Below are 26,673 nucleotides of genomic sequence, written 5' to 3' on the forward strand. Positions count from 1 at the left end.
ACATGTACTATCAGAAATCTTGAGCAACTCAAAATGTGAAACAGTACCTGAAAAAAGTGCTATTGAAAAAGATGGATTATTTGTAATACTGAAAATTCACAAAATTCAAGAGTAATGTCTCTTTCCTAAGTAGATCTCTTCAGTGTTTTCCCCAGACCGCCATGCATTAAAGATTCCCCGCCATGCATCACAAAGTGCCGCCATGCTTCCCACTATGCATGTTTATTTCAAAGCAAAATTCGAAGATCATCTGACACAATTTTGCAAAACTTAAATGCAACCAATATTCTGTCACCTATTAGATCAGTTCAATGTATGCGAGAAAAGTCTATAGGTCTTAATTATTTTCTTGAGGACCGATATATTAAAACCCAGCTTTAAAAAGGTCAATTTTTGCACCTGCAAGTCCTCAAATCCATACACTTGAGACATGTTCAGTGACTTTAACACAGCAATGATATGAACATTTGTAAATCAATGAGTACATGACCACCTATTTAATTTTCACAGTTTTTACAGTCACACTTTCGTACATTGCAAAAAATATGGGTAATAATATTCAATGAATAAGTCTTTCTTACTTATATTTACATAATATTCAGTAATTGTACAATTAAATATTGAAATAGTCATTGATTATATTTATGAAACTATGCTCATAGTTTTATCTCGACGACACTGGAAAATGTAAATATAAGGGGTTATCCCCCTTTTTGTCATTCAAACTCCACTCTAAATATTTGGATGTACATGTAATTAGTGGGTCATTTGAAGAAAAAAAATATACGTGTAATTTTTATGTATAATAATGTGACTTAATAAATATGTGTTTGGTCTTCAATGGTGCAGGGATAAATGGTAGGAAGAGGGTTTCTTGGATCGAGAGAATGGGTGGATGTGTATTGTGAGACATAACAATTTTTTAGTCATTTTTTAGAGATGAGTTGGTGGGGTTGGTTAATGGGTATGGCCTCGCAGACATTTGAATAAAAATTTTGTTATAGGTAAGATGTAAACATTGTAAATTGTTACAATAAATTTTGCATTTTGCATTTTACATGCCAGAAGAGGGTAATGTTTAGATCCTTTATATGGTTGTATTATACATTATTACAATAACGTTATCAAGGCTCTTAATTTGCCTTACTTATATGTTATCCTATCCTACTCATGTGTACCCTGTATCTTAGCCATGAAAGGCTTGAGGATGTAAAACCTCCAAATGTTATATCAAATTATTTTCCATCACAAATCACATAAAATTTATTTTATGAATACACGAACATGGCCAAAAAGCATTTTAAGGTTCACTTAGTTTAACTTGGCACCAGATGAAAACTTGATGAATTTCTCTGGGGAAACCCATTCCATCATAAATCATATATCTTTTTTTTATTATTTAAATCCATTTTATATACATGCATTTCATTTCCTGTGAAATTTGCTTCAGGCAAAGAAGATAATTATGAAAAAATGAATTTGCAATAAACCTCATGGATTTAATCTTGCTGTTGTTGCTGAATATTGCATATTTTTTCAATATAGCTTATTCAATAAAATGTTGAGATTGATATCTGTACTGTAGCAATACATTTACCACAACAGAACTAATCTCGGCTCATGTAGCAAATAATTGTTTTTCGTCAATTCAAAATATTCCCTCCCAATCTCAAGTCTTATATATCTGATAAAAACCTTCAATAATATCTCTATAAGAGTGCAAAGATTTAAAATAACAATTAAATTTGCACTGATATATGTCAATACCTGTTGAAATATATACCTGTTATACAACTCCTCCAACACTGATCAACAATTAATATTATGTACGTTTCCTGTTGACTGGGTTCACTTTATCATTACTATAGTCTCGAAAGTTTAAGGAAAGAAATGGAACATTGCAGAGCATTCCTCTCTACCACAGGCAATTGATTCATAACATATAGACTTATTTACTATAAACAATAGCACAATAAGCATACTTTATGAAATAAGTGCCTGCATGAGGATAGATCTGCATATGAGCAAGATTTTAACTTATTAAAAAGTAAGCACTTTTTTTATAAACAATTGCTTCCTTAAACCGAAAAACTTTCATTTCAAGTTCTTTATAATTTCATGATTTACTATCTGACAATAAACTAACATATTTTATGGCAACTATAATTTTAGCTATAACATGATTTGCGACAAGAAATACACACATAGATGATGATATTGCAAACCTAGCTTATTTTTTCTTGCACAGAAACTTAAGTTCAAAACCTAGGTAACATTGACATTTAAATGAATTTATAACTTTATGCAAGTCAATCTTAATAATTTAGAAATTGACTATTGAATAAAGCACTGAATAAATTATACATGTAATCATTTATTGAACATCATTGGTCATTGAGAATCTGCAAAAGCAACACTTGACTATGCAAAATATATGTTACTGTTATCAAAGGATTTCAAAGACTTTATTCTCAGCCATCAAATGGTGAATAGAAGAAAGTTATGATAAAATTATCACAGGAGGAATGTAGAAAGTTCCTTCAAAACAATTAGGAATAAATATGATAAGAAATAGAAGTAACTTGGACCCAGATTTACAACACATACATGTATGACTTTAGTTGTGAAACAAGTCATTTCACTACCTTAGTTTAAAAAATACAGTTGTTTTATGCCTTTGTAAAGATTGGAATGTTCGACATCAGAGGTTAATTGTGTTTGATTCTTTTTTTGACACTCGAACATAAATTACTTATATCCTCCTCAGCACCTGTCAGTCCCTTGAATTCGATCTTATTGATAATCAACTTGTAAAACAGGAAGAACGCCACTAACAAGGTCAAGGTCACAAAAATGACGGCCCTCCCAACGACCACCAGATGACTGGTCTCTCGCTCCATCTCGGTGCACCAGAACCCGTAGAGAGCGATGGTGCAGACAATGCACAGAATCGTGTAAAACAGGTTGTCAGACCTCGCCTTGGTCAGGCCCTTCTGTACGATCGTCTTGGACTCCAGTAGTAGATCGTATAGCTTATTCTCGTCAGTGGAATCTGGAGATTTTTCCAAATCTGGAATGCACCAAAATAAATTTGATTTCCAGAAATTTTAATGACAGCTCTAAAATCTGATTCTGAAATCCATTTACTTAGTGTGAATATGTTCCATGCAAAAGTTAACTACATATAAACAATTTAACTTTTGATTTTATTTTGGACAGGGTTGAGGGGGTTTGCAGTTGTAGTGCATTTATATTATAATCTAAAAATGCACTACAGCTGCATGCCCCCTCCCCCCTATCATTTTTTATTTCATCACAATTGCCATTTTTGTTAGTGTGCAAATTTAGCATGAGACAATTAAACCTACATGTTATACAGTATGATTGGTGAAAAAGCATAGAGAAAAAAGCACCATATATACTAAGTGTTTTTCATGTTTTGTTCATTTGGTCTTCAATTATTTTGATACATTTAAGTCAATACTATCATCAAAACTCCTAGTTTTTGATCAGGAAGATCATTTGTGGCTGGGCACCTTTTTTCCTTTGTACAAGCAGGCGAGCAGCCACTCCTTCATGATCCGAGTAGTTGTAGGGCTTGTCCGGGATTTTACCAAAGTCCAGCTTACAACTGCCCACCTCTACATCCACACCTGAGAAAATAAAACCCAGAATACTGATGGAATAAAACAAGTCTAATTAATTACCTGGAGGTGATAAATCAGCCAATATCAGGTTACCGTATAAGATATAATGAAAACAAGCTGGGTTTGTTGGGTCATTGACCAAAGAATGAGCAACCAAATGAAATATTTGACACATTATATCTCCAATAGCTAACATTAATTATTATAATAAGATGAATGACAATTAATCAAACAGGGCACATTAAATAATAAGGTGAATATACATGTATAATGATGCTTGAATGTATATATATATATTAAGCTTATTAACGAAAATTATTAATTTAAATGTAAAATACCGTCTGAAATAATTAAATGCACTCAAACTTTGGAAAGGATATATATCATTTGTTGGATATACCAATTATTATGCATTTCATTCATGTTAAAATCAATCAAAGGTTTCAATGTACGTGCATGTAGATATCAGTATTTGAACACTGCTAGCTGACGTGATATAAATGTTATTCATAAATTCATATAAATGTTGTACACAGTCTGAAAAAACTTCCTTTGGTAGTCATTATACTTCAGTTTGCTTAATTAGCTTAAGTATATAGTCTGATAATACAGATAATATAAATGTTATTCCCTTGTACACAGTCTGAAAAACCTAACTTTGGTAGTCATTATATATACTCCAGTCTGCTTAATTAGCTTATTTAAGTATATAGTCTGATATATTACAGTTAAAACAAGATGGTTGCAGCTTAACTGAAATACATGTACATGTACTTCAGTCCTGAACTGTCTCTAGGCTAGTAAATTAACAAAACAAATAAAGATATCTTAAGGAATTTTTTAAATTATCATATATGCCGGATATATTTTTGTATGTAAAAATAGGCCCCAAACTCTTTGATACATTTTTTCATACACATCTAGAGCTTTATTTGGCATATATCCAACACAAAGCATACGTCACAGTCTATTTATTTGTATCTGGTATATGTATACATGTATCTATGGCAACACCAACTGACCTATATGTACCAGTACATTACTGGACAGGTATATTCATTTATCAATACTCCGAAAATTAAGGAGCTAGGCTGGATGGTCAACAAATTGGTCATCATCCTACCTCAAATTTTAAGGTATGATTTGTTTAGCTATATATATAACTATATAGTAAAGAAAAATCCTATGTTGAACCTTTTAAAATTGGGTATATTTTTTTTTTATATTTCTATATAGATTCTTCTTCTGCAGAACGATAGTCTAAAAATGGCCAAGGCCATATCGTACCCTCCTTTACAAACAATTTCATGGAACCCAAATTCTGCCATTATACACACGATACAAATGACTAATCATAGTTTTGATTTTTATCTTAATTAATATGCAGCTGTGTACCTGGGTAGAATTGTCTTTTTAATGTTACCGAATATCAGTGGCCAAGCAAACCCGATATGGAATGTAATTAGTGTTACGCAGTTTTCCTAGGAAAAATTGTTGACATGCATTTTTTGTATACCATAATCCATTTTCTTGATAACTGACCTATTACATAATCATATCAATGATGTTAAAGGCAAGGTGAACGATATATCACCACAAAGTATTATAAAAGAAGAAATTTTTATTGTCTTAAAGTGGAAAACCTCCATATTGTGACATACTTGCTATCAAAATAAACAATAAAATCAAGTATAACATTAAACAACTGTTTACCCTCAAATTCATAACCTAACAGCTTAGCGCAATAGGTTTTAGCATTAGCTACGTATCTGTAAGTCAAAAGTTTGAACCCTGCTGAGCCTTTATTATTTTTCCCATTTCAAAATTTTTTAAAAACATTTTTTGGGGTCAAATATTGTAAATTTTGAAAATTCAAAAAAGATGAAAGTAGTTTGATTACAATGTACTTTTATCCACATCAATATCAATATCAACAGGTGTCCCATACCACCTTAATGCATACACTGTGCACACATGCATAGACGGACAGACAACCAAACGAAATCAATGCCTTTTTATTATGCTCTCCGAAGAAAGCCAACTTCAAATTTGTTTATGTAAGCTATTTTCAAGTGTATTAATTACAGCTTAAAGCTAAAAGATAATGTTCTACTCAATTTCATTGAAAATTCTGCTGAAATTACCCCATGAAACCTTCAAACCAAACACAATGAAATAGCATTGATCTAAAGCGATATTCTCTTTTACATGGTAGCTAGTACATGATGTAGGAAATCAAGTGATGTGAAAATTTTTATTGTCTGAGAGCAATTTTCGTTACCCAACGTAAAATGACACAGAGTAATGTGTGTTACAGCAGTAGTAAATCGTACTTCACCTTGGTCTTTCCTGCGTTTAATTGCTTCACTCACCTTCATTGGCCTTGTATAGGAGGTAATCCAGCCTTCGCCCCACGGGTTCTAACCGCTGGACATTGTGCGTGCTGAAACTGTTGTCTTTCCTCTCATTAGTGTGTCCTGATTCATTCTCCTCATTCTGTGGACAAAGTAATGGAAATAAAGAAGTGAATTGATTCACATTGTCAATTTAGATATTACCAGTATCTGTATTCCCTAGTCTTTTCATTAAATTCAAGGCATATTCTAAATGCTGGCCTGGACTGATTGGCCTGGTCTTGCCTCATATTTGGTCCTACCTCACTTTCGGTCTCAATTTTATAGCTTACTCGCAAAATTTGACCTGACGTAAAAAAAAAAATTGGCATCATCTCAAATTTGTCCTCTTCAGACATTAATGGCATCATTTCTTTATCATCAATTTAATTGTCTTACTTTTTCCTCCTTTTTATTAATTTTTTATTGATTTCTGTCTAGGAAACATGAAACAGCACACTTCCTGGTTTTCCCTATCTTTATATTTATGTTTATTGTTAAGAACAAAAATATAACAAAATATGTTTGAATTGTATATATACCAGGGTTGTTAGATTATTTCACAGACATGGTGATTTGCGGAAAAATTACTGTGTACTTTGTTGGATGACGTATATCTTATTAAATGAGTGACTGCGCTCGTGTCGATTGAAAATAGGCAGTTACGTAGCATCGGGGGGGGGGGGGGGGGGGGGGGGGGGGGGGGGCAGGGGGGCCCACTTTTTCTTGCAGCAACTAATTTTTTAGTATATACATACAAAAAATTAAATTATCATGGAGTTGGCCCCCCACCTATTTGGTAGCATGTAAAAAATTGATATGAAGATAAGGAAATTAGGATTGAAATTGAAGTTATATACTACGCGTACAAAATATAAAAATATCAAAAGCTGACATGCTCTATGAAGCATATCTTATCAATAAGCTGTACATTTTTTATGATGCATTTTAAAATAAAAAATCTTTACATATTTATCAGAATTTAAATTACTAGTACGTCAAGTTTAAAATGAAAAGTTTCGCTGGTATCGTGCAAATAGTCTGCTCACAATTAAAACTTCTAAGTTTTAAGTCCAAGATAAGAAAGAATATTAAATATAAGGATCATTGGGAAGAGTTGAGGTCAGAAAATCATGAAAAACATGCGAATGTGTATTTAAATTGCTCTCCCAAATTACTGATCTTCTAAGTACATGTGTATGATCGAGGGTTAACTTTATGAAAATACAGTTGAAGTTTGGAATCTCGCACACTGATATCTCGAATACAATGGATATGTCAAAGTGATTTGTAAGTCTAAACTACTTATTTTTTAAGTATTTTACTCTCGATATCACGTATATCTCGAAGTTTTTAAACAGTTCCATCTAGATAACAAAGTTTGACTGTAATTTAAATTTTATAAAATTATCACAAAGATATTAAAGAGTTTAACTATTTTTAATGATGAAAACATTATAATTTAAAAAGATCTGCTAATTAAACCATCCTTGGTATATACAAATACAGTAGTAATTCAACTTCAAGATTATCCACTTACACAATTCAAAACCTAAAGTTACTTAATTCTAGTTTGGATGACATTTTATATGGAAAATATAATTACATTGTATTTATATTTATTTCAATATGTCAAGGTAATCTGCAGCAAATTATTTCTGGTACACGCTCTAGTTTAAGGAGAACAATGCAAGGTTATAACATAGTTTCAATAATTATCAAGGATACATGTACTAGCTGACTTGGTACACCCATTAAAATTGAACTCTCCCTTGCAGCCAAATGGTGTAAAATTATCTCCATTTATTGAAATTTCTTTGCAAGATATGGTAGTAGCATACAATTTTTTTCTTCATTTTTTTAACAAACAAATGAATTATATAGATTTGTAGGTTCTGCCTTTAATCTTATGATACCTAAAGGGATTAGCAACACAAGGCCTGTTTATCATCAAAAGAAAAGAGATTAACTTATCTTTGATGACTTATGCATGCTATCAAATTACTTCCTGTATCATATTAATCCATTCTGGTACTTTTGTCATGTAGATTCTCTGATTTTGAACATATTGATCAATGCAACTATTGTGGAAAAAACTTACAGAAAATGTAAAGGCACTAAGTATTGAATTAAAACATTTCATTTTATTGAAAGACAGTTCTTCATACTTTTAGCTTTCAATTTTATAAAAATAAATTGGTTTTCATATTATCAAATGTGAATGATAAATGGTACACATATGCATGTACTTGCTTCCAACTTAACTCTGTGGGAGAAATTTTAGACAAATGAGATTGTTTTTATCTGCCAACAATCCATAAAGCACCTCTCTTCAATGCTAGCATACACAAATCTCTAGCTATTGTTTTTGTCGATAAGAACATTGCATAATAAACCCCTCAGCCTATGAGTCCAAGGGTCACTATTTTAACAATTAAGAATCTATGTTAAAAGAGGATGCTTGCAAAGTAATATCACAAATTGTAGCTTTGTAGTTCTTGAGAAATTTTTTTAGACTTTTACCCTATATATTTTTATGATAAATCTGAACCCCTCTTGGGTCCCCAGTATAAGTCCAGGGGTCACAATTTTAACAGTTTATAATCTTAACTATATGTTCAAGCTTTGGTGTAAGTATTGGCATTTCTAGTAAAGTGGTTCTTGATCTTTAAAGACATGCACCCTATTTTCACTGTTTCGCAATTATCTCCCCTTTAAAAAGGGTTGTGCCCTTTATTTTTACAATTTAAAATCCTCTTCCCACAAGGATGCTTTGTCCCAAGTTTAGTTACATTTGACCCATTGGTTTTAGAGAAGAAGTAAGCAGAAAAGTTTATAGATGGACAGACGGAAAGACAACAGATGTTCAGAAAAGCTAACTTGAACCTTGGTGTCAAATTAATTAAAAAACTATTCAATGAATCTGCTCTATCTGCAGTCTTGATATCGTCAAAGTAATTCATTTCTTAACCACATCTAGTGATGCAGGTCAAGAAAACAGGGCCAATTTCAACTTCTTTTATTTTCAGTCAAATGTTCAACTTACTTTTGCGAGCCAACAGTCATGTAAGTTTCCATTGGTGACAATCATCTTGTATCCTAGGTCAGTGGGTCGAAGGTTAAAGTCACCCCCAACAATGGCCAAGTCACATGACCCTGATGTATACTTGATGAACTGGCTCATGTCAAATGCCTGCGCCACACGATGGGCAATGTATTCATCCGATTCCATATCATATTCAGCATGCAGCTGAAAGCCAACAAATTAATATGTATGATAAATGAGTGATGAAAATATGAAAAATAATGGGTTTTTTCTGAATTTCTTTTCCTCTGGTTTGTTCTACACAGTCTTATCGACTAGCTACATTACATGCATTAAGATTCAATGCCATCAATTATTTTAAGTACAATTCTGAAAGGTCTCATGCTATCTCTGTTATCTGTTATCCTTACAGGGCAACATCTGTAAGGTAATAAAGGGTAGCATACAGGTTATCAAGCACTTGTACAAAATTCGACAATAAGTCCATTTGTAAAAATAGAACAGCTTCCCTAAAAACAAGGACATATTATTGAATCAAATTTATCAGCATACCCACACTTACATGGGTACAGTATATGTTGATGCTGATTCCCTGGATGGAGACTCTACACATACCCAGGCCCTTCCCACCAAACCAGTCCCCATGCTGAACCTTGTGGAAGTAGCCGTTCAGTGGAAACAGGTGGTAGAACGAGTCCTCTATAGCAAGCTTGGAGAAAACACAGACACCGCTCCCTATGGTCCCACTGCAACGGGATCAAACATCACGAATAACATTTAAATATTAGAATCAAGCAATAACTTTCTATAAACCATTTATTATTGAAATATATGAAGGAATTTGAATTCCACTTATGTGCTTGACAGAACTTCTAGCTTTCTGAGGAGATTTAGCATAACAACCACCTAAAGAGCATTCAGTTAACCATTTTTCCATTTTCATTCATATTACATTATTACATTACATCCTAGAATGGCATGCAAAAACGAAGTATTAACAGAAGGTGGAAATTTTACTAAACATTTCTTCAAAAGGTGAGATATGTTTTAATATCAAGAAGCCAATGGGCCTCATCAGTCACCTGAGTAACTGAATTGTGGTTTTTGCAATGAATATTTGTGTGCAATATAATAACAGGGCCAATCATTTTTAGTATTCCAGAATTTTTTAATCCAATAAACTTTCTAAATCCTAAAAAAAAAAAAATTAAAAGATTGTAGCATAACATACAGTGGAATAATTGAAAACATCAATTGAAATTACACTACCCTGCCCTATATAATAATTAGAGCCCTGCCCTAACAACCAGAACCCCTGACCAAGGGCCATGAAATTCACAATTTTGGAAGAGACACTCTTTCACATCATAACTATATATTTATAGTTTATCTGCTTATCAATATACAGGATCAAAGGAGAAAATTTCCAAAGAATCAACACATTTTCACTATATAATCATTAGAGCCCTGTCCTTATACCAGAACCCCGGACCCAAGGGTCCATGAACTTTACAATTTTGGAAGAGGCATTTTTCCTCATCATTATTATGTACTTAGTTTATCTGCTCAATACACAGGAGCAGAGGCGGAGATTTTTGAAGAATTCATACATTTTCACTATATAATCATTTGAGCTCCACCCTAACACAACAACCCCTGACCCAGGGGCCTTGAATTTCACAATTTTGGAAGAAGCATTCTTCCTTATCAGTACTACCAGTATGTACTTAGATACTCTGCTGAATATTCAGGAGCAGAGAAGATTTTTGAAGAATTAATGCATTTTCCCTGTAAAATCATTAGAGCCCTGCCCTAACACCAGAATCCCTGACACAGAAGCCATGAGATACCAATCAATTTTGGAAAGGCAAGCTTCCTCATCATAACTATGTACTTAGTAGCTTTATACCCAGGAGCAGAGAAGAAGATGTTCAAAGAATTAATGTGTTTTCACTATATAATCATAGAGACCCATCCTAACACCAAGACCCCTGACCCAGGGGCCCGGATGATGAACTTAACATTTATTGGAAGAGACACTCTTCTAGTTACTCTTTGAGTTACTCAGGTGACCTAATAAATGCAGAACAATCTTCCTGGCTCAAACCTTTGATTATCTGAGTTGAAGAACCTTAATTTTTTATTATTTATGAATGATTTCCTTATACAGGTACATGTAAATATTTAAGAGTTTTGGCCCATTGCATCGTGGGGTCACTATTTTTCCCAAATTTAAAAGATCAATGAACTCTAAATCAGAACAAGCTTGGTCAAAGAACTATGTTGATTAAGATTTACTGCAAGACAAAACAGAGTGAAATGCTTCCGTTACCTTTGAAAGTAATGACAATATGGCATCGTCTTCAGTATGTGTTGCTGCAGAAGTTTATAGTCACTTTCAGCCCATACCTGTTTCAGAGAATCCACAAAAAAAGATAAGAGGTTAAAAACAATAACAATAAAAGTTACCACTTCATATCAAATGATTTTAAGGCAATCATATCTGATACAAAATACTCGTCTTGTAAAAATGCAGCTTAAATTGTACATTTCAAAATTAACTTTTTAATAGTTACATGAATATAATATTTTGTGCTTCAGTATTTGCAATGAACATATCATCTTTACATTTCAGTGCGAGTGCATGGCTACATCAAATGGGCTCTAGCTAATTAAAGCATTGTCTGAACTTGCAGGGTTTTTTGTAAGCAAAGATTTTCTTCCACAAAAATTATTACCTACTCTATAGCTGTATTAGCTTTGTTTTTACATAAGAACCAGAGAAAAAAACTATTATTTTAACCTCTTGCAAGATAACAATGTCAAAATTCCTCTTGGAAATCTCTTCAGCAATAGATAGGAATCGCTCTTTCCTATATTTGCATGCAAATGGCACAGGAACACCCCTGAAAATTTAAAAATAAAATTAATTTAGAAGTTTCATTTCTGCATGTCTGAAGAAGCATGAATTTGTAGCAAAGAAAAATACATGAACATTATAACCTCATCATCAAGTAGATATTGTGACTGAGTAAGTAACATTACCGTATTTAGAGTAAATACATAAATTTTAATATTAGCCCAAAGTCATTTAACCAAATTTACCCTTACTTTCAAACAACTCCCTTAGATTAAGTTTTCTCCCATTTTGATGTGTTGTTTTCTTTGTTGCTTAACTGGTGCATAAAAAACATGATATCAGATCATATATTCATACTACCATTTTTACTAATGTGTCTGACCAGTTAGTTCATTTGGGCCAGAAACATGTAGCTCAATTGGTGGTGCACTAGAGAGAAAAATTTTACCGTGACCAGGCTGCGCTCAGGTCACAGTAAGAATTCATCCCATATACTTGCAATGTAGCAGCCGCATCAATATTAAGTCTGTTAAAAATAATCTGCAGGGAAAAAACGCATTTTTATGCAGTACAAACCTTTTTGAACATGCATAAGTAGCTAGTTAAGTCCACATAAAATACCAATTTAATGGGCCGTACCAAGGCATTTTTGTTAATTTTCACATTTGAATTTGCCTGCCTTTGTTGGAAATCGCACTCGGAATTTCTCGGATTTTATCATGAACATGGTGACTGTAAACAGCGAATTTTCAAACATGATGTTAAATGTGACAGTGATTTTGTTGCAAAAAAGTTAATGTGGTAAAATGGGATTATAAAAGAGCAACATTGTAGGTATTTGAGACCAATCATATGAATATTTAGGCGACATACAATGCAATATTTTTTTTTCATTTGCTACGAAGCAAGTATAGGGGACGAATTCTATTGTTAAACCAGGTCCGTAGGACATCAAAGAGTCTAATGGTGCACCAGACTAGAGATTCAGGAGGCCCACATTTGGATTTGACATTATTACTCCCATCCTGTTATATTTGGTGCCCCAACCATTGGCGACCCATCCTTGGAACAGATAGGTTACCTCCTGCCAGGGTAATGAACTTTGGATGCATATATACAAAGGTCATTTAAAGCTCAACACTACTCGTAAAAGGCATAGTACGCCTATTTTCCTATCATTGCAGCTATTTCTACAACCCTTATTATGTTATATAAGCTGCACACCTTATAACAGTCCAAAGTATTTCGCTGTAGGGTTCTAACCTGTAACCTACATCTTCCGATCTTACATCGCTGTGTTACTCGGTCGCTACGAAATTATTATTCTATGCACTTCCTCTAGGCCAGGAGTATACTGCCATTATATATACAGGTGCACCGTCAACAAACAGAAAAAATGTCCATAAAACAAAGCAGCTGGTAAAGATTTGAGTGTAAAGATTTTTTTAAATCAATTCTTAAATATCAAGCACATGTTCAGATGGGACTTTTTATGCTATATCTAGCTTTTATTAAAACGATTCATAAAGTTTCCATTTAACAAATATATATATATACCGTACCAACAATTCAACGTTAACACTTCCAAAGAAAACTGCTTTTCCTCCGCCGACATCTTCAACACTCAGACTGATCACGAGAAGGTCGTCGACGACAAATTCGATACCGGATGTTTATTGCTTTTGTATAAAATCTGGCACTGTGGACGCTTGAAATCCGGAAAACTAATTGTGTGCTCGCGCAGATTTTCCTGGCATGTAAAATATAAAAAAAAACGTTATTAAAAATCTAGGAAAACGATAGATATTTTGGACTAAGAAACATTAGCTAGTCATATAAAAAGTTATATGCTTTCCACTTTTCAGTATTTTTGCTCTTTATGACCAAAGTACCCCCCTCTCTCTCTCTCTCTCTCTCTCTCTCTCTCTCTCTCTCTCTCTCTCTCTCTCTCTCTCTCTCTCTCTCTCTGGATTTGCAATCAAAGAATGAATAAACCATATAAATTCAAGACTGCAGGGTTTCTCTTAGACCGTGATTTACATGTTAATATGCTATTTGCGGCGTATAGGCTCTATCACAGTGGACCATTATGACTGGAACTTGGAACTAAAGCGACAAGACTTATTCCGATCATGCACAAAACCTGAACATTTATCAAAGTGTCAGCTTACCGATGGTCTTTCAAAACACGGAATTGTTATTCGTCGCATTCAAATATATGGAATCTTACATTGAGACTTCGTGGCGACAAGTTCAGAATACAAAACATTAATTTACACGATTCCTGACAACTATATATCGATCTTTGAGTTAATTTTACATCGTATCATTCAATGCAAAAGTGATTGCATTTTTTTCCATGTTGAAATATGTTTTTTTTTCATTTAACATCTCTATATTATTACAACATAAGCTGCAACTTTTGTAGCAAATGTTAAAATTTCTTACTAATATTCATATATATTTTCTTCATGCACAAAAAGACACCTATACGTACTATTGAAGCTGTGGTTAAATCAAATTATTGCCACCATGTACCAAAATTGTTTTGCATATATTTCATTGAACTACAGAAATATTTCTTCTAAAACGACTTCACTATTTGATTTATTTTTGCTCATTAAATTACCTGTAGAATTAATCACAACACCACTTTTATGCACCAGAATAAAATTTTGAAAATATACAGACAACTTATATTTCAAAGGTAACTTTCTGCGCGCTTAAAATGCCACCTTGCAATTTAGAGGAATACAGCAGTAGTGTTTTCTTTTACAATGTCAGTACATGTGAAAATTGATAAAATGATTCTTTGATCTTTGCTATTTTCATTGGTATTGATCAAAATACTTCTTTACACGAATTTTGTTTATTAGAAGAATATATTTTTGGGGGGAAATGTCATACATGCACTGCACGTGGCGATTTTTTTTCTTTCAGTTAAATGTCATCATGCAATGTAAAAAATAAATGTTTACTTGAAAGTAAAATGTCAAATTTTGAACATACATTAACCGAGAAAAAAAGATAGTGAGTACGAGTAATTTCAATATTTTTCATATCATTTGTTTCTTAACTCAAATCGTCTACCTTTGAAGTGTCACCACGCATGCAATATGAATGATATGTACCACTTATAAACATGAGCTAGTTCGTGCTAAGAATATTTTTGTCGGACTTGCAAACTTCTAAGAAAAGTATAGATCCATCTTTATATCGACAACCAGAGTTCTTGAAGCAAATTCTTTCTAGTTCTGTCGTTTACTGAAATTCAGTTACATGTTATTTCAGAACCATTTTAACAAGAGCTTGGACTTTGAGTAACAATGTGACGTATGCTTGTCTATTCCAATGTCGGCCATGGCTCGCTGAAATCAACAAGATTTTTCTGGCTTTTGAGCTAAGACTACCCAATCGGTGCACATTTCGCTTGAAACTGCGTCATTTTTAGTTTGTTTTGACTTAAGAATTAGATAGCTACGTCCTACTAAAAGTCCAAGGTCTTGTTTAAATCGTTTTAGTTTAGTCAGGAACAGTTCTAATTAGTCTGAGTTTATAAATACATGTACATCTACATGTACCTGCTATATAATTTATGTTGTACAATGGAAACCGAATCTTGACGTTGATTTAGTTTGCCTCATCAATAAAAGCATAAAAATGTGATTAAGTTGTCTATTAAAACTAGCATTCGATAACAAGAATTTAATTTGTACAGATTTTGTCGATTATTTAGTAGCTGCAATAATGTAGCCCTCTCCCGATTTTTTCCCAGTAGACATTAGATTTAAAAATCGTAGATGGCTATATTATTGCAGCTAATCATTTAGATATGCAGCCTCGAATCAGTTCATTGCAGTAAATTTCGCTCAAAAATCATGCAATGGCACAAGAGGTATACATGTGGAACTTTTGTAAAGGTACACCATGGTAATGATCATACAGAGACTGTGAGGAGAAAAGACACAATTACATGTATCACTCTTCAAATAACCACATAAGTCTCGTAAAGACGAAGATTAACTAGCCAGACATAATTTCAAATTCCCTAATTTATTTGTCGACAATGGAAATAAAATGAAAGGCGTTGAATTCAAGCTACATACAGTACTAGCGTACATGTACATCTCTATAAGTCAAGCGAAAGGAAAACCTGTATGGACGAGGGTCCTGGAATAGTCAGGTAAGTCGGAATTGTACTTCGTCACTTTCATTTCATATCATACACATGGAATTCAAAATGTCGTTGACTATATATATTTTGAGAGTAAACCTTTTTATTGAAAAAAAATCATATCCTGACTTTGCTTTTAATGGTGTCACTTGCAAGCGTTTATTAACAGTCTATTCAGAAAAAAGCACCGTTGGGCTGTTCTTCTGGACATCTTACAGGACTATGACTATAATGAGAATATCACACCTTTGTTCGTTAAGAGCTCTTGTCTTTATTCTTTATTAATCTGAATAGAGTATACAAACAAGGGGGGTGTAGAAAAGGACGAATTTCGCCCTCTTAACCTTGAGAGACTGAAGTGCCTGAAAATCAATCCGAGTGAACATGGAATGCTAATACTTTTATTCTGATTCATGATATTTTACGTTTGGTGCAGATTTCTATGGGTTCAAGCCTCGGTAAAGAGAGCGGTTATCATTAAGGAATCAATGCCGATTCTTGATACACGTGCGGACTTTCTGCAAAAGGATACAATATTGGCGACGCAATTATCAAGAAAAAAACGACGCCGACGCGTGATAGAAAACTGAATTGGCTTTTCATAAGGAGAAAGAAAATATTAAATATAATAAGCATATCTGAAGGACAGGTACATATATAGATGGACGAAATACGAAAGCGTGGGTTTAGCTGTTGTTCGTTCGATTTCTCAATTTAAATTGAACGCAAAAACAGTGCCATATATGTTTCTGAATCGTTCAAACAGGCAAAGAAAGAGAGAAAAAAAAACTAGGTTAATCAACAAGTATACCTGTTTGACGTCATCCTATTATCCAACAAATGTTATTATTAAAAAGAAACAGGTACCATAGTGCAGTACTAGAACGCAGGGTTCTGATGTAGAATTTTAGATCACCGTCGCTTTGGTGTTCTCTACACAGGGGAAGTCCAACAGTTTTGTTCTTTAAGCTACACAGGTTTTCTTGCGTATTTATTACAGAATAAATAATGATATACGTTGTTGACAGGGAACCAGTGGATTGATTTGGACTGAACGACATACGGAAATGGAGCCCGCAACACGCGGAAGGTCTGCAGAATCAATTGAGGGCATCTCCAATATCTAATCGAAAAGAAAATTGCACACTTAATCGTTTATCATTTGTTATTTTCCAGAAAAACAAATGCCAAATGGCCAAAAAACGTATCTCATAAATAAAGCCAAAAACTGTTCGTATTTTGAAAGCAAGTAGCCTCTAATTGAGAATAATTATTCCTTCGAATTGCCTGCAATATCAAAGTGTGTTATGCTGTGACTGAAATATTAAACGGTTGACAAATGAATGGAGTGCACATAAAAGAATATATCGATCCATGCAGTATCAGGATAGACACAGGGAGAGTTCCTTTCTAATCCTCACTCCTCCCCTAGCCAGTGTAGATGCAGCTTCAGCAACTCCAATAACACCGGACCCAGGTGAGTCGGGGAGGGGTGTGAAGGGGATCTTTAAAAAAAAACATTTTGCCTTTTACTTCTGATAAGCCCATTGCATACCGACTGTTATACTATGCTACACTCATATAAATTTGTCGTCAGGTCGGTTTTTATAACAGATGTCGCATTTTAATCTGTTTATCTAGTTATATTTTACTCCTACGACCTTCGTTGTTATTTTTTAATGTTGAGACAACAAACATCGTTATTACGAACTAATTTTATGATCGGTCTGCAGCAAACCCCTTTGGAAATATGTCTCCAGTATAATGGCGTCTCCGCTACCGTCGAAATTTGTTTCCTTCAATTTGCACAAGACATGTCTGTAAACTAAACGGTATTTATATAGTCTCAAAGCTGCGCCACGAGAGTATATTAAAGCCGAATATAGGAATATACCTAGACGACTTCTATTTCTTTCAAGAATCAAAGTACTGAAGAACTGACGGGAGTTGATTTTATCGATTATCATTTATTTTAAAATCAATTTATCTTGCATGGCAATTAGTTTCTAGTCTGTATTTGAATTAAGCACTTTTTCATACTATGAATTTTTAGACTTTTCCGGCAAGAATTTCAAGAAACTTCATATGGCTCATGTTGTTTAAAATATAAAGATAGATCTCAAACTATGTATTAGTAATTGAAACAATTCTAAAAATTGTATGGATCCAAACACTATTGACATCGAACTCTAGTATCGTTCAAACAGACGCTCGGCTGTCTCCGTTAATCTCCGACAAGCAAGAGAGCCTCTCTGCTTGTCGGAGATTTACGGAGACAGCCGAGCGTTTGGTTAAACGAGACTTTATTAAATTCTGGCGTAGGAATACATGAGACTACAAAAAACTCTATATTGTTCGTATTATATAAAATCTGACTATTTTCAAAGTGTTTATAGATAAGTTACCTTGAAAAACAATGCTTCAGCATACATAACATCGAATTTTTCTATCATTTTCAAAACTAAGTATTGTCAGCGGTGATGATTTGTGCTTAGGTCCAAACACTGTTTCACTTTCGGTTTGCCAGAGTAACTGCATAGGAGAGTTGATTAAAATCAACTCCCAAAAATGATGTTAGAAAAAAAATATACTGAAGTAAAAGAAAGGTTAAAGATTTGTAAATATTTGTTACATTTTCACCACGTTGAAAATTGCAGGACACTGGATACTTATGACTGTTTCCACAACCACATATGCATGATCTGTTCACTTTCAAGTGTCTCTCCAGCTTTCCTTGATGGACAGATAGTAAAACAGACAGATACATGTACTACACCTTTAAAAAAATCAATTATTGAGCCATTGTGGGATGGTTTTAAAAGCTCTTCTTGTAATCTATAGATCAAGTTGGCTCTCATTATGTGGCTGTATGCCGTAATGCTGCATATGTTACTGATAGTCTCTGCATAGTTCAAAGCTGCAAAATTGTCATGCCTTAGTTATTTTCATGATATCTAAAATGTATTTTTAAAAATGAAAGATAGTTTTCTTTTGAAAAAGTACAAGGTATTTATTTCATTTTGTGATCAAATTTGGCACTATGTTACTACATTCACATACATGTAGTATTCTAGACTTAATGAAGTATTCATTTGCTGTTGGTTTCAAATGAAAAGTACACTAATCTATAAAATCTGGAAATTAAATGCTATTCAATGAATTCAGGATACCTTCATTTGCATAAATGTCAAATTGTTACAACATACTTCAATTAGTTGGGCTCACAACGTATTTCAAGGAGTTGTATTGGAGACTTAACAATGGAACACCTTAATATACTACGAGTAATTACAATTGTTTTGTTTATTGAATTGCCTCACGAATTCCCTTTGAAACAAGCCTTGAATGTTAGTATGGAAATATTATAATAATCTTTTGATCTTTTAGTATGTTGTTTGTTAGACAAAGTTGAATGGACACAAATGCCTACAGCAGAATCATCATCATGTCTTTGGAACTGTCAATCAATATTATCATCATTATCATTAACGAAGATAATCTAAATGCGGTGAACATTCGTTGTTATAAAACATGTAATGGCAACCTTTGACGGCATTATCTATTAGTGTTAATTTTAGTCAGTTGTTTTCACCAGGAGGAAAAACTATACGTCGTGGAAGAGAAAGGGGAAACCAAAGAAAAGTGTATGGCATTACAAAACATTGGTAATTGGTTACAAAATGAAATGCTCCCTTTGTTTTAGTACTCTGTGCCATCTTTGACCTCGTTTTCGATATCCTCCCACTCCGCAACGTAAAACGGAAAGTGTACAAAAAATATATTGGCCAGTAAACTTGACAATCATCTGTGGAAGCCCCGATTGCAATGGGTTCCCTTTAGAACAATTGAAACTGCAAACAAGTGCACGAAATAAAATTAATGTGTAAATGGCTGCAATAAAAAAATATCGATTTGTAGAGGGACTGCAGCGGGGGAAATGTCAGTGGAACAGTGTCATTTAATGGCGGGAGCGCTCTGTTTCCTGCGTTTGATTTACCATTCTCTTAGATCTCGCGGCTTTAAACTGAACATTCGAGGTGTTTGTCCTGGCGCTGGAAGGCAGCTTCTCGTTCCCGCCAGAACTACTGTCGTCTGCTGAAGCTATTAACAACAGGACATATATCTTGACAAGCTGTATTAAAATGATGTACAATTGATAATGTAATCTTTGCATTCTATATGGCTAATGGATTGAGACCTCTTGACAACAATAAGGTTCCCCTCAACTACACAAAATCATTTCCTTTCCCCCTAGAAATAGTTGACAAACTCTTGGGAAAATATATATGTAAGCCATGGAATCAACATGAGCATAGGTACATTATTCCATGGGTCCTTGTCAGCGTTTCTATCATCGATTTGGAAATCCTTAAATTAAGATGACCAAACATGTCCAAATGAATAAAAAACATATTTTTTGTTATTGTTGCTCCCCAATAGATTTCAAATGCGCCGTCTTTCAGATGAAAACTTAACACGGAGGTTCCGTGTCATGTCAGGCCAAAATTAAAATGGCGATATAGAGCTTGATTAATGAATGGCTGCAAATATCAAAGAAAGTATATCCAAGGCCGTTCTATGGTATCAAAGTTTCCTGGATAGGACTGCCAATAACAATATCAACATCAATCAAATAAATTCATAAAACTCCCCAAGTAAGAAGGAAGGGTAGATAATTGTACACTTGTCTAGGTGACAGTGAAATTTTACAGATACTGATTGAAACAATTTACCAGTGGTATAATAAGTTGATGTGAAACAGATAGATAATTGTTTGTATACTTTCTTTGTTTTTGTTTAGTGGTTGGTTGGTTTTTTGTTCTGTTCGATTGGTGCGAAAGTTTTAATAATAGCTCCCACAATACCTTGATACTTTCAACCGGATTTACCATTCTAACGAACCATTCAGAAAATATAATATTACTGTGGCACACCTGTATTGTATATCACCCATCCTTCACCCTCGTCCATTTGTCATATGATGAGTCGAGGGATACGCTATAGCACTTTGTTTAGAGTAACAATGCCAGTCTGTATAAATTATGGAAAACAAAGCGTAACCCGACACAGAAGCATTGTGAGTCCCAGGAATTATCTCTCCATCTCTGAACAAGCCATTATTTCCATTTAAGGCATTGTGCTATCAATTGCTTAAGTGTAATCGCTCGATATATTCAAAGTACAAAAATCACTTCGTATTTTCAATTTTATTCATTCAAATGAAAAAAAATTATTCTAGTGTTTTTGAATGTTTAAAAAGGAAAAGATAAGAAATGTAACTTTTGAAAACTGAATATGTAAATATTTTTTTTCCAATTTATGCTTCGTCATTCAGAGCGATTCAAAAATCAATTTGAGTAATTTGTGGGTGGGTTTCGAATTCATTTTCTCTTGGGCTTCGTGTCTCATATACACATACCACAGATCCATGATGAAAAAGTAATAATCATTAAAAACACATGATTTCTGCAATTTAACAACACATGCATCGAGGGAGAGAGATTTATGCGCAGCATTTAGCCACAAAAGTTACCAATTCACAAAGAAGCTTGTGACCCAATCTTTATCAGAGGAATTCATTGACTCTCTCTCTCTCTCTCTCTCTCTCTCTCTCTCTCTCTCTCTCTCTCTCTCTCTCTCTCTCTCCAAACAGCACGCTAGACACTGCCGCTGGTGAGCGCATTTGTCCTTGTGATGTGTTTTATTATTCCCTGAGATTTTCCCTTACTGGGATAATGAAGCTAGTTACCGAGATAATGAGCGCTCTCTTCTCGCTGTTGTCTCCAACCTAGAATGCTTTCACATGTATCACGCGCCTTAAGGCCCCTAAATCTAGCCCAATCTATCTCGTAATGAATACATTCTCTATATCGAATAGTAGAATAATTAGAGGAATAGTTGACACTTTATTTTGACGTAGAACCAAAGCATTTTTCACGACGCCTTTTGAAACAAGGTTTTTGGAGTTGATTGCGTTGCAAAAGGATATTTTTAGGTTGGTTTTTGGGAGTTGATTTTAATCAACTCTCCTATGCAGTTACTCAGACAGACCGAAAGTGAAACAGTGTTTGGACCTCATCACAAATCATCGCTGCTGACAAGACTTAGTTCTTGAACATAATTGATAAATTCGATGTAATGTATGCTAAAGCATTGTTTTTCAAGGAAACGTATTTATAAATACCTTGAAAATGGTCAGATTTTAAATGGTACGAACAATTTAGATATTTTTGTAGTCATATTTATTCCTACGCCAGAGTTCAATATAGTCTCGTTCAACTCGGCGCTCTGCTGTCTCCGTAAATCTCCGACAAGCAGAGAGTCTCCCTTGCTTGTCGGAGATTTACGGTGTCAGCCGAGCGTTTGGTTGAACGAGACTATAGAGTTCAATATTGCTTGGATCCATACAATTTTCGAGAAATATTTCTATTACTGATACATAGTTTGATTGAATTAATTTTATCTTTAAATATCATTTAAGATGATTCATATGGGGGTTTCTCGACATTCTTGTCGAAAAAGTCCAAAAATTCATATCAAATACAAATTAGAAACTACATGTACTTGTCATGCAAAATAACATATCATTGATTTTAAAATAAATAAACATCGACAAAATCAACTCCCGTCAGTTCTTCAGTACTTTGATTTGTTGTTGTACTAACCTTATATAAAGAAGATGGGGGAATAAGATGGCGCAACTGCCCATTTGGTTTAGTCGTAAAATACAATTTCAAATTTAACATTTTTTTTCAATTAAATATATTTGATATGTTATAATACAAGTTTACAAAAAGGTAATTTCTAACTATATTTAGTTTGAAATATTTCAAAAAACGATAAGAAAGAAATAATAAATCCTAAAGTTTTGGTGGTATTGAACCCACAACCTAAAAACCTATGATCTATAAAGTTACCTAATGTCTGGTGCTCTAACCACTGAGTCATTTCATTCACAACAAAATGCGTTGTTTAAATGCTTAATGAGACGTTTGCAACGAATTTACGGACTTGTATTATTTTTCTAAAACGTTCAATTGTTGGGCTACAAAATGACATTTTAAAAGTTTTTGTTGATTAAAATCGGTTTTAATTCCATTAAACCGCATTTAGACTATGACAAAAATATGGAGCTCAGACCCACTCTATAAAAGAAAAGGCATTGAAGTTCTAAAAATGACACTATTTGACGCCAGTTTGAGTCAACCTATTTCAAGTATATGAAATATTTAAGGGTTACAAACCGATGTAACTTTATATATACATTGTTTTTAATTATCTTTAAAAAAATTATTAGATTTAATGATCTTTAATTTTGCAGTCTCTAATTTTTCCTCATAAGGGCATTTTACACGCCTTATTCACCCATCTTCTTTTTTAAAAAGGTACTTATAGTACAGTATTTAAAAAAAAACAGTATTATAAAAAAAAAAGTGAAAATTGCACAAATGTAAAAGACCCTATTTACACCATTGTCATCGTCGTCGTCGAAGTCGTCGTTTTATACAAAAAATATCTTTCAAACATTTTAAGCAATTCTCTATTTGTGAGGAAAAAAATTAATTGAAGTTCAAAATAGAATAGACAACGGCTTGGTTCCTTTTCATAAACTATTTTTTAAAACATGCATACGACTATAAGGACTATACAAATATGTATAGCTGAAACAGAGAATGCATTTACCGTACTACACCATTCGTCATCATGGTAAAACAGGAAATCAGGTTTAGCACCTCACTTCCCCTTGAGTTATTATATACCTAGATGATTAATTAACAGGTTATTACAGACCTGTCCAATTAATTAAGCAGGGAAGGGGGTAAAACAATAAAGATTAAGGGGATGTGTCCTGCGTGTTCACTAAATGAATGCTTCGGACTTCGCAGGTCGATCGCGTCATTACAAGGGTACCAGAGAGGCCGTTCAGTTAAGCTTTTAATTATTAATGACGCAATCCTGTAGAACTAGGGTAGAAGGATTTTCGATCAGGTTGGATACTGAAGCGACCGCTGAGAGAGAGAGAGAGAGAGAGAGAGAGAGAGAGAGAGAGAGAGAGAGAGAGAGAGAGAGAGAGAGAGAGAGATGCAGTCACTCCTCACTGCTTTTCGACGTACTGTAGTTTGTCATCCTGCCATTACTGCAAGCTAGAGAGAAAATGACATATAACAAAGAAAAGATGTCTGAAAAACAAAGGAATTCATCACAATCAACAATGCATTTTTCCTTTTGTAGATACAACTGTAAATTTATTAGAAATCAAGATATAGAGCTAGAAGGTATTTTGAAGATCCATTGCCAATAGTAAACAAGCTGATAGCGCTATTAAACGTTGGGTGATGTGCAACATGTTGTATGACATAAAAAATGAAGATAGTGGGTTTCAAACAATTATAGACGTGCGGAAAACCTGTTGTGTGTGATTTTTGACCTCGCTTTAATTGGTTCTTAATGAAACTCTACCCGTTTGTCCCTGATTAGTGACACAGCGATAATTGTCTTTCATTTCTTTGTCCTATCATGAAGTGACCGATTTCATGTGTTTTTTACGACATGAATCAATGTTAAATTTGGTTTGTAAAAGAAACCAGACGAAAAATCGATGTAGTTTTGATGAGTAAATAATTCAAAACACAGGAAATGTAGAGTTTAAAACAGGGTGAGGAGGCCATGACCACGTGACTTTTAAAACGCGACTACAAAAAAGTTAATTATGCTGTAACGACACTCACAATCGAATCGATTAAAACTTGTCATTTGTTCTCTTTGTTGTTTTTATTTGCATATTCTATATTTGGTTACATTTTGTGTTAATATAAATATAAAAGAAGTCTACATCCGCATTGCGTCAAATTTTACAGCGCGTTTAATTGCGCCTTAGATATTTGTTGTTTACATTATTAAAAACACTCCAGAATTTTGATTGTTAACAGTAACATTCAGTTTAATTACATTTTTTCCATTAGTATAATTAACATATATTCAAAAAAGAAATATTATGATATTAAAATTCATGGAAGAGCTCAATACAATAAAATATTGATGTGGTTCAAAATTCATTTATTATCTTCTAACTTTCTATAAACGATCCCGTGTTAATAATAACAAATCTTACACTGTACATAATTCGTAAAATCACAAAACTTTCTTGTCGTGAGGTAAATCGATATTATCAGCATATACTACTCCGTAGTAAAGACGTTCCCACCACTGACAGAGATTCCCTTATTCATTTCTTGCTCCATTTCTCCACAGTTTCCTGAAACGGATACTACTATGTCAGTAAGCGCATCATCGCTGGACAAAACGTTTCTCTTCTTTTTGACCTCCGCGGAAAGGTTAAGAAATGATCAAGCAAGGATCATATGACGCGATTGGAGTAGTCCTGTTGTAACGTCATATTTCTTCTCAAGCTTATATATGTAGATCAAAGGACCACCAGGTAACACTCTTCTAACAAAATTTTCAGCTACGGACTACTTTTTTCCATATTTATTATGAACATGTAGTTTTTCTACACAGTGGAATTGATTGGAAAATGAAAAAAAAAGTCGAGGCCGTCTTCGGTCAATTTTAAAATGTACTAATATTTTGACGTTATGAGCTCTTCAATCAGTTTAAACTTAATATTTTCTGATACATTTAATTCAGGCAAATAAAATTTTCTTTTTATCATCGAACCGTAAATATAATCAAAATGCATGTATATATTGAACAATTATAAGTACTCTAAACTTAAATCAATTCAGACATATTTTCTTGTGTTTGTATAAATATTTGCTTAGAATTAATGTGAATATTTTAAACAAAAAGAGACTTTTGCAGATATTCTTCATAACAACGAAGATCTATTACATTAAAGCTTTACTGTTTTGCAAACGTTATAGGGCCATGAATTAAAAAATACTGAATATTTTTTTTAATTTACATAAAGCCATTCTCCCTTATATTATAGATACATTGTACGTCAGTCAATCTAGCCGTTCTCGATTCGGAGCAAAGTTTCCAATATACTCCTATATTTCCCGAGTGTCACTTGTAGGGTCAAAATCATATCAATTATGTATCTAAACTCTCGTGTTTATAGACAGATGATACAAGGTTTAACAGCGTATTGCTCTCTATATATCATCAATTATAGATAAATCCGCCGATTTGTTTGTAATCTCTCAGTAACCCCGTATTAGTCCCCGATGCACAAAACTCCCACTAATTCTCCTTATTTCAATAGAAAAAAACCCCAAAATATAACCCACCCACCCCCCCCCAAAAAAAAATATTTTTAAAATTTGAAATATGTTATTTCATCGTGTAAACTCCTGTATAATTTTCAAAATAATACTGTGATGATAACTTAAAAACCAATAAAAGCTTGTAATTTTTAAGGTAAAATAAGTGAGTTTTAAGATGACTTCATCAACAGAATTTCATTGAAATCAGAAAGGTCGTATTGCTTTATCATTATTAAAGGACAAAATAGGACACGTAGAGGTGTCAATCTGAAAAGTACTGTACATAATTTTAGATATACAATTGACGTATTTAAAATTTCAAAA

The 26,673-nt window shown here is 33.5% G+C and overlaps 2 protein-coding genes across 4 annotated transcripts in view; one reads left to right on the forward strand and one right to left on the reverse strand.

Moving 5' to 3' along the window:
- Window positions 1-2,354: 2,354 nt before the first annotated feature.
- On the reverse strand, window positions 2,355-17,074 carry LOC105337420 (putative neutral sphingomyelinase). The gene is made up of 9 exons (XM_034445417.2): window positions 16,932-17,074; window positions 13,509-13,696; window positions 11,890-11,992; window positions 11,419-11,495; window positions 9,649-9,832; window positions 9,087-9,290; window positions 6,020-6,143; window positions 3,537-3,653; window positions 2,355-3,070 (listed from the first exon to the last, which is right to left on the reverse strand). Exons 2-9 carry the CDS (start codon window positions 13,559-13,561, stop codon window positions 2,709-2,711), a joined length of 1,224 nt encoding a protein of 407 aa, XP_034301308.2. The 5' UTR covers window positions 13,562-13,696; window positions 16,932-17,074; the 3' UTR covers window positions 2,355-2,708.
- Window positions 17,075-17,195: 121 nt separating this feature from the next.
- Window positions 17,196-26,673, forward strand: part of LOC105343990 (potassium voltage-gated channel subfamily H member 8) — a 41,164-nt gene continuing 31,686 nt past the window's right edge. The window contains exon 1 of one of the 3 annotated variants that reach the window (XM_011451533.4): window positions 17,196-17,597. The gene's annotated coding sequence lies outside the window, so the exon portion shown is untranslated. Of the gene's footprint in view, window positions 17,598-25,438; window positions 25,560-26,673 lie in introns of those variants that run through there. The other 2 variants (XM_011451532.4, XM_066072476.1) reach the window with 2 other exon arrangements.

Source organism: Magallana gigas, chromosome 2, assembly GCF_963853765.1.
Source record: "Magallana gigas chromosome 2, xbMagGiga1.1, whole genome shotgun sequence".
NCBI classification, from domain to species: domain Eukaryota; kingdom Metazoa; phylum Mollusca; class Bivalvia; order Ostreida; family Ostreidae; genus Magallana; species Magallana gigas.

Excerpts from the sequence above, each read along its gene's own strand:
- LOC105337420 (XM_034445417.2), bottom strand. The coding sequence starts at position 13,561 with ATGTCGGCGGAGGAAAAGCAGTTTTCTTTGGAAGTGTTAACGTTGAAT. Across the intron at positions 9,291-9,648 it reads TCAACATATACTGTACCCAT|CTGCATGCTGAATATGATAT; the intron begins GTAAGTGTGGGT and ends GTTGGCTTTCAG. Across the intron at positions 6,144-9,086 it reads ATGACTGTTGGCTCGCAAAA|AATGAGGAGAATGAATCAGG; the intron begins GTAAGTTGAACA and ends CTTTGTCCACAG.